Here is a 14103-nt window from a genome sequence, read left to right as displayed (position 1 = left end):
GAAATGGTTGTGCGTGAAAATCCCAGTAACTGAGCAGATTGTGAAATACTCAGACCGGCCCGTCTGGCACCAACAACCATGCCACGCTCAGAATGGCTTAAATCACCTTTCTTTCCCATTCTGACATTCAGTTTGGAGTTCAGGAGATTGTCTTGACCAGGTCCACACCCCTAAATGCATCGAAGCAACTGCCATGTGATTGGTTGACTAGATAATTGCATTAATGAGAAATAGAACAGGTGTTCCTAATAATTCTTTAGGTGAGTGTATATAAATGTGGTATCACTGTAATCGTACTGACCCGGAGAATGAAGAGAACAGGTCAGTTTTATCTCATAGGGAACGCTGTAAATACAAAACCCATAAAACTATATAAATGTGGTATCACTGTAATCGTACTGACCCGGAGAATGAAGAGAACAGGTCAGTTTTATCTCATAGGGAACGCTGTAAAAACAAAACCCATAAAACTATATAAATGTGGTATCACTGTAATCGTACTGACCCGGAGAATGAAGAGAACAGGACAGTTTTATCTCATAGGGAACGCTGTAAAAACAAAACCCATAAAACTATATAAATGTGGTATCACTGTAATCGTACTGACCCGGAGAATGAAGGGAACAGGTCAGTTTTATCTCATAGGGAACGCTGTAAAAACAAAACCTATAAAACTATATAAATGTGGTATCACTGTAATCGTACTGACCTGGAGAATGAAGAGAACAGGTCAGTTTTATATCATAGGGAACGCTGTAAAAACAAAACCTATAAAACTATATAAATGTGGTATCACTGTAATCGTACTGACCCGGAGAATGAAGAGAACAGGTCAGTTTTATATCATAGGGAACGCTGTAAAAACAAAACCCATAAAACTATATAAATGTGGTATCACTGTAATCATACTGACCCGGAGAATGAAGAGAACAGGTCAGTTTTATCTCATAGGGAATGCTGTAAAAACAAAACCCATAAAACTACACTCACCTAAAAAATTATTAGGAACACCATACTAATACAGTGTTGGACCCCCTTTTGCCTTCAGAACTGCCTTAATTCTACGTGGCATTGATTCCACAAGGTGCTGATAGCATTCTTTAGAAATGTTGGCCCATATTGATAAGATAGCATCTTGCAGTTGATGGAGATTTGAGGGATGCACATCCAGGGCACGAAGCTCCCGTTCCACCACATCCCAAAGATGCTCTATTGGGTTGAGATCTGGTGACTGTGGGGCCATTTTAGTGCAGTGAACTCATTGTCATGTTCAAGAAACCAATGTGAGATGATTGGAGCTTTGTGACATGGTGCATTATCCTGCTGTAAGTAGCCATCAGAGGATGGATACATGTTCTCATTCTGTTTACGCCAAATTCGGACTCTACCATTTGAATGTCTCAACAGAAATCGAGACTCATCAGACCAGGCAACATTTTTCCAGTCTTCAACAGTCCAATTTTGGTGAGCTCGTGCAAATTGTAGCCTCTTTTTCCTATTTGTAGTGGAGATGAGTGGTACCCGGTGGGGTCTTCTGCTGTTGTAGCCCATCCGCCTCAAGGTTGTGCGTGTTGTGGCTTCACAAATGCTTTGCTGAAGACCTTGGTTGTAACGAGTGGTTATTTCAGCCAACGTTGCTCTTCTATCAGCTTGAATCAGTCGGCCCATTCTCCTCTGACCTCTAGCATCCACAAGGCATTTTTGCCCACAGGACGGCCGCATACTGGATGTTTTTCCCTTTTCACACCATTCTTTGTAAACCCTAGAAATGGTTGTGCGTGAAAATCCCAGTAACTGAGCAGATTGTGAAATACTCAGACCGGCCCGTCTGGCACCAACAACCATGCCACGCTCAGAATGGCTTAAATCACCTTTCTTTCCCATTCTGACATTCAGTTTGGAGTTCAGGAGATTGTCTTGACCAGGTCCACACCCCTAAATGCATCGAAGCAACTGCCATGTGATTGGTTGACTAGATAATTGCATTAATGAGAAATAGAACAGGTGTTCCTAATAATTCTTTAGGTGAGTGTATATAAATGTGGTATCACTGTAATCGTACTGACCCGGAGAATGAAGAGAACAGGTCAGTTTTATCTCATAGGGAACGCTGTAAATACAAAACCCATAAAACTATATAAATGTGGTATCACTGTAATCGTACTGACCCGGAGAATGAAGAGAACAGGTCAGTTTTATCTCATAGGGAACGCTGTAAAAACAAAACCCATAAAACTATATAAATGTGGTATCACTGTAATCGTACTGACCCGGAGAATGAAGAGAACAGGACAGTTTTATCTCATAGGGAACGCTGTAAAAACAAAACCCATAAAACTATATAAATGTGGTATCACTGTAATCGTACTGACCCGGAGAATGAAGGGAACAGGTCAGTTTTATCTCATAGGGAACGCTGTAAAAACAAAACCTATAAAACTATATAAATGTGGTATCACTGTAATCGTACTGACCTGGAGAATGAAGAGAACAGGTCAGTTTTATATCATAGGGAACGCTGTAAAAACAAAACCTATAAAACTATATAAATGTGGTATCACTGTAATCGTACTGACCTGGAGAATGAAGAGAACAGGTCAGTTTTATCTCATAGGGAACGCTGTAAAAACAAAACCCATAAAACTATATAAATGTGGTATCACTGTAATCGTACTGACCCGGAGAATGAAGAGAACAGGACAGTTTTATCTCATAGGGAACGCTGTAAAAACAAAACCTATAAAACTATATAAATGTGGTATCACTGTAATCGTACTGACCTGGAGAATGAAGAGAACAGGTCAGTTTTATATCATAGGGAACGCTGTAAAAACAAAACCCATAAAACTATATAAATGTGGTATCACTGTAATCATACTGACCCGGAGAATGAAGAGAACAGGTCAGTTTTATCTCATAGGGAATGCTGTAAAAACAAAACCCATAAAACTACACTCACCTAAAAAATTATTAGGAACACCATACTAATACAGTGTTGGACCCCCTTTTGCCTTCAGAACTGCCTTAATTCTACGTGGCATTGATTCCACAAGGTGCTGATAGCATTCTTTAGAAATGTTGGCCCATATTGATAGGATAGCATCTTGCAGTTGATGGAGATTTGAGGGATGCACATCCAGGGCACGAAGCTCCCGTTCCACCACATCCCAAAGATGCTCTATTGGGTTGAGATCTGGTGACTGTGGGGCCATTTTAGTGCAGTGAACTCATTGTCATGTTCAATAAACCAATGTGAAATGATTGGAGCTTTGTGACATGGTGCATTATCCTGCTGTAAGTAGCCATCAGAGGATGGATACATGTTCTCATTCTGTTTACGCCAAATTCGGACTCTACCATTTGAATGTCTCAACAGAAATCGAGACTCATCAGACCAGGCAACATTTTTCCAGTCTTCAACAGTCCAATTTTGGTGAGCTCGTGCAAATTGTAGCCTCTTTTTCCTATTTGTAGTGGAGATGAGTGGTACCCGGTGGGGTCTTCTGCTGTTGTAGCCCATCCGCCTCAAGGTTGTGCGTGTTGTGGCTTCACAAATGCTTTGCTGAAGACCTTGGTTGTAACGAGTGGTTATTTCAGCCAACGTTGCTCTTCTATCAGCTTGAATCAGTCGGCCCATTCTCCTCTGACCTCTAGCATCCACAAGGCATTTTTGCCCACAGGACTGCCGCATACTGGATGTTTTTCCCTTTTCACACCATTCTTTGTAAACCCTAGAAATGGTTGTGCGTGAAAATCCCAGTAACTGAGCAGATTGTGAAATACTCAGACCGGCCCGTCTGGCACCAACAACCATGCCACGCTCAGAATGGCTTAAATCACCTTTCTTTCCCATTCTGACATTCAGTTTGGAGTTCAGGAGATTGTCTTGACCAGGACCACACCCCTAAATGCATCGAAGCAACTGCCATGTGATTGGTTGACTAGATAATTGCATTAATGAGAAATAGAACAGGTGTTCCTAATAATTCTTTAGGTGAGTGTATATAAATGTGGTATCACTGTAATCGTACTGACCCGGAGAATGAAGAGAACAGGTCAGTTTTATCTCATAGGGAACGCTGTAAATACAAAACCCATAAAACTATATAAATGTGGTATCACTGTAATCGTACTGACCCGGAGAATGAAGAGAACTGGTCAGTTTTATCTCATAGGGAACGCTGTAAAAACAAAACCCATAAAACTATATAAATGTGGTATCACTGTAATCGTACTGACCCGGAGAATGAAGAGAACAGGTCAGTTTTATCTCATAGGGAACGCTGTAAAAACAAAACCCATAAAACGATATAAATGTGGTATCACTGTAATCGTACTGACCCGGAGAATGAAGAGAACAGGTCAGTTTTATCTCATAGGGAACGCTGTAAAAACAAAACCCATAAAACTATATAAATGTGGTATCACTGTAATCGTACTGACCCGGAGAATGAAGAGAACAGGTCAGTTTTATCTCATAGGGAACGCTGTAAAAACAAAACCCATAAACTATATAAATGTGGTATCACTGTAATCGTACTGACCCGGAGAATGAAGAAAACAGGTCAGTTTTATCTCATAGGGAACGCTGTAAAAACAAAACCCATAAAACTATATAAATGTGGTATCACTGTAATCGTACTGACCCGGAGAATGAAGAGAACAGGTCAGTTTTATCTCATAGGGAACGCTGTAAAAACAAAACCTATAAAACTATATAAATGTGGTATCACTGTAATCGTACTGACCTGGAGAATGAAGAGAACAGGTCAGTTTTATATCATAGGGAACGCTGTAAAAACAAAACCCATAAAACTATATAAATGTGGTATCACTGTAATCGTACTGACCCGGAGAATGAAGAGAACAGGTCAGTTTTATCTCATAGGGAATGCTGTAAAAACAAAACCCATAAAACTACACTCACCTAAAAAATTATTAGGAACACCATACTAATACAGTGTTGGACCCCCTTTTGCCTTCAGAACTGCCTTAATTCTACGTGGCATTGATTCCACAAGGTGCTGATAGCATTCTTTAGAAATGTTGGCCCATATTGATAGGATAGCATCTTGCAGTTGATGGAGATTTGAGGGATGCACATCCAGGGCACGAAGCTCCCGTTCCACCACATCCCAAAGATGCTCTATTGGGTTGAGATCTGGTGACTGTGGGGCCATTTTAGTACAGTGAACTCATTGTCATGTTCAAGAAACCAATGTGAAATGATTGGAGCTTTGTGACATGGTGCATTATCCTGCTGTAAGTAGCCATCAGAGGATGGATACATGTTCTCATTCTGTTTACGCCAAATTCGGACTCTACCATTTGAATGTCTCAACAGAAATCGAGACTCATCAGACCAGGCAACATTTTTCCAGTCTTCAACAGTCCAATTTTGGTGAGCTCGTGCAAATTGTAGCCTCTTTTTCCTATTTGTAGTGGAGATGAGTGGTACCCGGTGGGGTCTTCTGCTGTTGTAGCCCATCCGCCTCAAGGTTGTGCGTGTTGTGGCTTCACAAATGCTTTGCTGCAGACCTTGGTTGTAACGAGTGGTTATTTCAGCCAACGTTGCTCTTCTATCAGCTTGAATCAGTCGGCCCATTCTCCTCTGACCTCTAGCATCCACAAGGCATTTTTGCCCACAGGACTGCCGCATACTGGATGTTTTTCCCTTTTCACACCATTCTTTGTAAACCCTAGAAATGGTTGTGCGTGAAAATACTAGTAACTGAGCAGATTGTGAAATACTCAGACCGGCCCGTCTGGCACCAACAACCATGCCACGCTCAGAATGGCTTAAATCACCTTTCTTTCCCATTCTGACTTTCAGTTTGGAGTTCAGGAGATTGTCTTGACCAGGAGCACCCCCCTAAATGCATTGAAGCAACTGCCATGTGATTGGTTGACTAGAGAATTGCATTAATGAGAAATAGAACAGGTGTTCCTAATAATTCTTTAGGTGAGTGTATATAAATGTGGTATCACTGTAATCGTACTGACCCGGAGAATGAAGAGAACAGGTCAGTTTTATCTCATAGGGAACGCTGTAAATACAAAACCCATAAAACTATATAAATGTGGTATCACTGTAATCGTACTGACCCGGAGAATGAAGAGAACAGGTCAGTTTTATCTCATAGGGAACGCTGTAAAAACAAAACCCATAAAACTATATAAATGTGGTATCTCTGTAAGGCTGGGTTCACATCATCGTTTATTTTTCCTTTCTTCTGATCCGTCAGAAGAACAGACAAATAAAGAAAAAATGGATTCTGTAAAAAAAAAACAACAGATCTTGAGCATCAGTTATGCACCTTTGGCATCAATTTCAGTCATTTCTCAGGATCAGTTTTTTTTACTGTATCAGTTTTTTCCCCCTGTTCTTAGGTTGTCGTCTTAGGTTTATTTACGTCATTCTCAGCCCGTTCAGTACTGCACGATTGTGGGGCCTGCAGGGTCTCCGACTACAGTCCGGGAACAGTGCGATGATGCCGCCTGTAATTAGTCTATTTTTATATGTGGACATATCAATATCTGATCTTCATAGAAAAATATAAAGGAGAAGGAACTGAACAAAAACACATTCACTTTACAATAATTTAATAAAAGATAAATTCACAGAAGGAAATGTCGTCAGTAGATTATCTCTCCCGTTAGTCTAGCGTCTCACTCTGGTTTTGTGGGAGTTTTTGATGTTTTTTTGTACCAAAGCTAGAAGTGGATCCAGCAGGAAGAACCCACTTCTGGCTTTGGCTAACAAAGCTGCCCCAAAGAGCTGTGTCCGCCAGCCTTAAGCCTCTTTCATAGGACGGATATGGAATGTGTTCAGTCAACGAAAAATGAAAGATTTTGCAGAAAGTTGAATTAGCCTTGCCTGCAATGCGTTCATCCGTTTTTTACGTGTCTGAAAAAAAACGGAAGAATCACACGCAGCATCTCCTAGCATCATCATGGAAGACTACATACAAAATTTATCTTTCTGCATGAAAGATGGATGAAGATAGAACATGCTGTGATTTTCCCGAATGGACAGATGGTCAGTGGAAAACAATGGTCATGTTCACACACCCATTAAAATGAAAGGGTCAGCTTTCAGTCTGACCAGACGGAAACATCGCTCGAGTGAAACAGGCCTGAGGCCTCCTACATGGAATCCTGGAGAGGAGCCAACCATACACCATATGCATGGAGTTATAAAAAATAAATAAATGGCACTACCAAAAAAATGCACAAACACACCACAAACAAAACTGCAGTGTTCTTTACATTTAACTAGAGACTTTACTGTGACATCTGGGGGCAATTTGGTGCAAAAAAGACAAGAAAGACATGAAGCCAGACTAAGGTCTCCTTCACTCATGTGACATGGAACTTATCTGACGTTGTTCCCTCAGTTTTGCTTCATTTTTTTATGTACGTTTAGTTCTTGTGTTTTGCGTGGATGTCATCAGTTTTAATGCATTTTATAAGTGCATAAAGAAAAACTGCATAATAACTCTCAGCGTCTCGAGTGACCTCAGTGAAAAACGGACAGCACTAGACTGAAACATCACCCATGTGAAATTACCCTAAAGGCTCGTTCACACGACCGGATGGCTTTTTTTGTGTTTTGTGGGCTGTTTTTAATGGATCTGTTTTTTTTGTTTCAGTAGTGTTTCCGGTTCCATTTCGTTTTTCCGTATGGCATATACAGCATACAGTAATTACATAGAAAAAATTGGGCTGGGCATAAAATTTTCCATAGATGGTTCCGCAAAAATGGAACAGATACAGAAGACATACGGAGTACATTACGTGGAATGGTTCCGTATACAGACCGTATATGGAACGCAAAAAGCGTTCGTGTGAACGAGCCCTAAGGCTGAGGAAAAATCTACAGCATGAAAATCTGTATCAAAATCAGCTGAAAACAGGTCTTTATTGGTGATGGAAACATTGCCAAATACAATCCAGACCCTCCTCCTACTCAGTGTGTTTTACCCCTCCCCATTGACTTCTATGGAACTAAAACACCATCAAATGAACTTCAAAAAGTAACACGTCACTTCTCAAGTGTTTTTCAAATCAGCTACAGGAAAAAAAATTACATGGCTGAGAACACGGTCGAGAATTTATACACTGAAGTCAATGGGAAGCGGTTAATGGAACTTTGAATGTAGATTACACAGTGGGGGAAAAAAAAACAATTTTCTGCTGCTAAATTAGTGGTAAATTTTGCCCATGTGAACAAGGTCTAAAACCCTAAAATTAAAATTCAATGCTCCATGTTTTGTCCAAATGATCAGCATAAATTCACACATGGCAGATTTGTAACACGAATTAAAATCTAAAAATCTGTTTCATACTCCTGCATTGCAGTGTATTCTGCTTTTACTGATATCCAGGGTGTAATAAGAGTACCAAGATGGCAGGTCTAGGGGCCCATCACTAGATCCCCAAAAGCCATTACAGCCACTTGGTACGCCACAATTACACTACGATACATACCCACATTCTGAACATGGAACATAATTTTTTGCATGAATTCTCTAGTTTCAAAATTAATTTTTTTCTTATTGAAAACTTCAACACGTCTTCTCTCCTATGTGATATCGGCGATGCAGAACAAGACTTGATCTATTGGTAAAACATTTCCCACATTCTGAACATGAATATGGCTTCTCTCCTGTGTGAATTCTCTCATGAGTAACAAGACTTGATTTCTTGGTAAAACATTTCCCACATTCTGAACATGAATATGGCTTTTCTCCTGTGTGAATTCTCTCGTGAATAACAAGACTTGATTTACTTGTAAAGCATTTCCCACATTCTGAGCATGAGCATGACTTTTCTTCTGTGTGGATTTTCTCATGTGTAACGCAACCTGATCTATATCTAAAACATTTTTCACAATGTGAACATGAATACGGCTTCTCTCCTGTGTGAATTCTCTCATGCATAACAAGATTTGCTTTACTTGTAAAACACTTCCCACATTCTGAACATGAATACGGCTTCTCTCCTGTGTGACTTCTCTCATGAGTAACAAGATTTGATCTACTTGTAAAGCATTTTCCACACTCAGAACATGAATATGGCTTCTCTCCTGTGTGAATTCTTTGATGCTCCTGAAGATTGACTTTAGTAACAAAACATTTCCCACATTCTAAACATGAATATGGCTTCTTTCCTGTGTGACTTATCTCATGTCTAAGAAGATGTGACCTATTTGTAAAACATTTCCCACATTCTGAACACGAATATGGCTTCTCACCTGTGTGAATTCTTTTATGTTTAACAAGACCTTCTTTACTTATAAAGCATTTCCAACATTCTGAACATGAATATGGCTTTTCTCCTGTGTGAATTCTCTCGTGAATAACAAGACTTGATTTCCTTGTAAAGCATTTCCCACATTCTGAGCATGAATACAGTTCCTCTCCTGTGTGAATTATCTTATGTTCTTCAAGGCTTGATTTAGTTGTAAAACATTTCCCACATTCTGAACATGAATACAGCTTCTCTCCTGTGTGACTACTTCTGTGTATAAAAAGATGTGACCTATATCTAAATTGTTTTTCACATTCCCCGCATTGAAATCTTTTACCCCCTTTCTGCCTCGTAACAATCTGTGATGGGTCAGGAGAAGGTTCCTTATGATTAGGAGGATTATATGATAGATCTGTACTGTGGAGTCCTGGATGTACATGACAGGTAATAAGGTTTTCTCCTGAAGAGCACGGCACATTATCCTGATCTTCTTCTTTACAATCTAGTGATAACATGATGTTTCCTTCAGACTTCTTACTGGGATTTTCTGTTAGGATTAAAAATAGATTTTGTGATTTGCTGTTCAAACAACAAAGTGGATAAAATTAGAACATTCCAATGAGGCCGGATTCACACGAGCATATTATGGATGTATCATTAATCTGTATTACATGCATATGTTCCGGCTTAACCTCGTGTTTCACTGACCCAAACTCACAGCTTCAGAGGGATCTATGATGCGATAGGTTCATGTCAGTTAAAGGGGTTGTGCAGCGATTTATATTGATGATCTACCGTCAGGATAAGTCATCAATATCTGATTGGTGGAGGTCCAACACCCGGGACCCCCGCCGATCAGCTGTTTGAAGAAGAGGTGGCGCTCCATGCGAGTGCCTCTCCCTGGTCTGGGGGCTCCAAAGAACACATGGTGCATTCATTATACTAGAACCTTTGAACAAAAATTAAACCAGGCTGGAGTTGGCCAAATTCACATCTAGGACAGCACTTAAACCAGCAAACTGTACTTTCAAGGTGCTTTTCTTGTGTTCTTTGTCTAGACTGGACTGCAGGAACTTAAAAAATCAAGGATATGTTTGGTAGATTAGAGGCGTCCCATTTTTCTTTAGAAGACATTAAAGACTTTTAATTTCTGAAGTAACTGCCTGAACTTTGTGGCTATGAAGGATAGTAGTAATAACTAAATCTGACAGACCTTTCCCTTAAAATGGAGCATTTAACATTCATATTGTCAAAGTTGAGAAATGCTTGGGTAAAATACAGGGCCTCCAGAAGTTTCCTCCAGACAAGATAAGGAGTAGAAACCATGCTACAGTTGCAAGAAAAAGTATGTGAACCCTTTGGAATGATGGATTTCTGCACAAATTGGTCATAAAATGGGATCTGATCTTCATCTAAGTCACAGCAATAGACAATCACAGTCTGCTTAAACTAATAACACACAAAGAATTAAATGTTACCATGTTTTTATTGAACACACCATGTAAACATTCACAGTGCAGGTGGAAAAAGTATGTGAACCCTTGGATTTAATAACTGGTTGAACCTCCTTTGGCAACAATAACTTCAACCAAACTTTTCATGTAGTTGCAGATCAGACCTGCACAACGGTCAGGAGTAATTCTTGACCATTCCTCTTTACAGAACTGTTTCAGTTCAGCAATATTCTTGGGATGTCTGGTGTGAATCGCTTTCCTGAGGTCATGCCACAGCATCTCCATCGGGTTGAGGTCCGGACTCTGACTGGGCCACTCAAGAAGGCGTATTTTCTTCTGTTTAAGCCATTCTGTTGTTGATTTACTTCTTGTCATGCCCCACTCTGACGATGTGCGGAGGTCGGCCAGGATTGCAGCACGAGTTTAGTGTTTGTTTTGGAGTCGTGCTGGATCCGCCCCTCATCAGGTGCACTGGGTGGAGTCATTAGTTTAAATAGCTCTTCTGCCCAGTGCCCTGAGCGGATTATATTCATTATTGTGATCTTGGAAGCTAGGAAGGAAGGTTGGCTGTCTGCTCCAGCTCAGGAAGATAAGTGTTGTTTCTAGTTGGTTGTTTTGTGTCATCTTTCCCATCCAGGTTCTGTGCGAGCAGGCTGCTCCTATTTCCCACTTCATCATCTCAGGGAATTCAGGGTTTTGTCAGCCCAGGCACGGGGACATCTCAGATCTACCTTCAAGATCTGTAGATGGGCTGAGCAGTGCAGAGAAAGAGGACAGGGATTAGCTAGGAGGTGACCCTTCCCTGTCTCTCGCCCAGAGCCTGGTTGGTTTGTTATCTGTCATACTGAGTGCACGCCCGCCGTGACATTATAATCTGCCATACTGTGACTGCCATCACTCAGCGCTTTTGTGATGGCGTCAATTGATGCACTGGTTGACCGCATGCAGGGTTTATCCCTAGAGGTTGCGGATCTGCGTGGTACGGTCACACAGTGTCAGAGGTTTCTGGCATCAGGTACAGGTCAAATTGGTGGGGAGCCTAAAGTCGCTCTTCCCGACAGATTTACAGGGAGCACGGATGATTTTTTCCGCTTTAAAGAGTCATGCAAATTGTACTTTCGACTGCGTCCATTTTCGTCAGGTAATGAGGATCAGAGGGTTGGTATCATCATGTCTCTGCTTAAAGGGGACGCTCAATCCTGGGCTTTTTCTCTGCCGCCCGGTTCTCTGGCTCTCCGGTCAGTGGAGGAATTTTTCCAAGCCCTGGGATTGATTTACGATGACCCAGATCGGGTCTCGATGGCAGAATCGAAATTGCGTAACTTACTGCAGGGTGAACATACTGCAGAGGGTTACTGTACAGAGTTTAGGAGGTTGGCTACTGAGTCGGGGTGGAACGACCCCGCGTTATGTAGTCAGTTTTGTCAGGGGTTATCTGAAAGGTTGAAGGATGCCCTGGCTTTTCATGAGTATCCGGATACTTTAGAGAATGCAATGTCTTTGGCTATACGGTTGGATAGACGTATCCGAGAGAGGGGTAAGGGTCCCTCCGTGCAGGGGATCCCTCCTGCGTATGGTTTTGTTTCTTCTTCTGCCCAGGGTGATATTGCTTATAACTCTGGAGTAGCGGAGGAACCCATGCAATTGGGTCAGATTTCTTGCCATTCTGATAGTAGAGACTTTAGGAAATTGCACAAACTATGTTACTTTTGTGGAAAGAGGGGTCATTTTATTTTTTCTTGTCCTCATGTTAAATCACAGGTGGAAGAGAAAAAGAAAAAAGAAAAAAAAAACTCCCTCACACTTGGTAGTATGAATGGTGTGGTGGAGCAGACAGGTATGCAAGCTCCCTGCAGTTCCCATTTTCTCCTTTCAGCTATGGTGGCGCTAGAGTCAAAAAAATTTGTTTGTTGATGTATTCCTTGATTGTGGTGCTGGGGTAAACCTAATTGACTTTCTTTTTCTTCAAGGCCTGGGACTAAGTACTTGCACGTTAGAGAACGAGATTCGTGTTTTTGCAATTGATTCTTCCCCTCTTTCTCAAAGGAGTCTCACTCACATTGTTCATGGTATTCATTTAAGGGTGGGTGATTCACATGCTGAAATTATTTCTTGTTTTGTCATGAAGGATTTGCCAGCTCCTATAGTTTTGGGGTTGCCATGGTTGATTAGACATAACCCAATTATAGACTGGCAAGCGAAACAAATCATTGGTTGGAGCGAGTTTTGTTCGGACAATTGTCTTGTGACATCTATTTCTGAAGTGTCCATTACGGCTTTACCTCCGTATCTCTCGGATTTTGCGGATGTTTTTTCGGAGGGTGGGGCTCAGGAATTGCCCCCTCATCGGGACTATGATTGTCCAGTTAATCTCATTCCTGGCGCCAAGTTGCCAAAGTCTCGGCTTTACAACCTCTCTCAACCCGAAAGAGAGGTCATGCGAAAGTATGTCGCCTAGAGTTTGGCAAAGGGTCATATTAGACCATCTAAGTCTCCAGTGGCAGTAGGTTTGTTCTTTGTGAAGAAAAAAGATGGATCACTGAGACCGTGTTTGGATTTCCGGGAGTTGAACCGTATTACAGTCCGGGATCCATATCCCCTGCCCTTGATCTCTGATCTTTTTGATCAGATTGTTGGAGCCAAGGTGTTCTCCAAGTTGGATTTGAGAGGAGCCTACAATCTGATCAGGATCAAGGAGGGGGATGAGTGGAAAACGGCCTTCAATACGCACGAGGGTCATTTTGAAAACCTGGTGATGCCTTTTGGGTTGACGAACGCGCCAGCAGTATTTCAGCGATTCGTCAATTACATTTTTCATCACTCGGTGGGGAGGTTCGTAGTAGTTTACCTGGATGACATTTTAATTTATTCTCCTGATCTGAAGACCCATCAGGATCATGTGAGACAGGTTTTGACGATCCTTCGCGAGAATAAGTTGTATGCCAAATTGGAGTAATGTTTGTTTGCGGTGCAAGAGCTTCCGTTCTTGGGATACATGCTTTCTGATTCCGGTTTTCGTATGGACCCCGAAAAGGTCCGGGCGGTTCTGGAGTGGGACCGACCAGAGAATCAGAAAGCTTTGATGCGGTTCTTGGGGTTTACAAATTATTATAGGAAATTTATTTTGAATTATTCTACCCTAGTAAAACCTCTTACTGATATGACCAAGAAGGGCGCCGATGTCTCTGTCTGGTCGGATGAGGCGTTGCAGGCCTTTTCGGCTGTTAAGGAGCGTTTTGCGTCCGCTCCCATTCTGGTGCAGCCGGATGTGTCTCAACCATTCGTAGTGGAGGTTGATGCATCAGAGGTAGGGGTTGGGGCGGTGCTGTCACAGGGTTCATCTCCTGGCAAGTGGGTCCCGTGTGCCTTGTTCTCCAAGAAGCTCTCGGTTGCCGAA

General features: G+C 41.6%; 4 protein-coding genes across 4 annotated transcripts in view; 2 read left to right on the top strand and 2 right to left on the bottom strand.

Moving 5' to 3' along the window:
- Nucleotides 1-14103, bottom strand: part of LOC120998324 (aspartic and glutamic acid-rich protein-like) — a 2513920-nt gene that overhangs the window by 1498088 nt on the left and 1001729 nt on the right. The window lies entirely within an intron of this gene.
- The window catches only part of LOC120998305 (gastrula zinc finger protein XlCGF26.1-like), a 4064644-nt gene that overhangs the window by 3955775 nt on the left and 94766 nt on the right, over nucleotides 1-14103 (top strand). The window lies entirely within an intron of this gene.
- The window catches only part of LOC120998312 (gastrula zinc finger protein XlCGF26.1-like), a 422105-nt gene that overhangs the window by 368709 nt on the left and 39293 nt on the right, over nucleotides 1-14103 (top strand). The gene's annotated exons all lie outside the window — the stretch shown is intronic.
- LOC120998330 (zinc finger protein OZF-like) overlaps nucleotides 7783-14103 on the bottom strand; it is a 354466-nt gene continuing 348145 nt past the window's right edge. The window contains exon 6 of the mRNA XM_040428990.1: nucleotides 7783-9799. Coding sequence (XP_040284924.1) covers nucleotides 8568-9799 — 1232 coding nt within the window. The 3' untranslated portion in view covers nucleotides 7783-8567. The remainder of the gene's footprint in view (nucleotides 9800-14103) is intronic.

The sequence above is a fragment of the Bufo bufo genome, chromosome 4 (assembly GCF_905171765.1).
Source record: "Bufo bufo chromosome 4, aBufBuf1.1, whole genome shotgun sequence".
NCBI lineage: Eukaryota > Metazoa > Chordata > Amphibia > Anura > Bufonidae > Bufo > Bufo bufo.
Note: the sequence above shows the minus strand (reverse complement) of the source record. Positions and strands in the feature narration are given on the sequence as shown.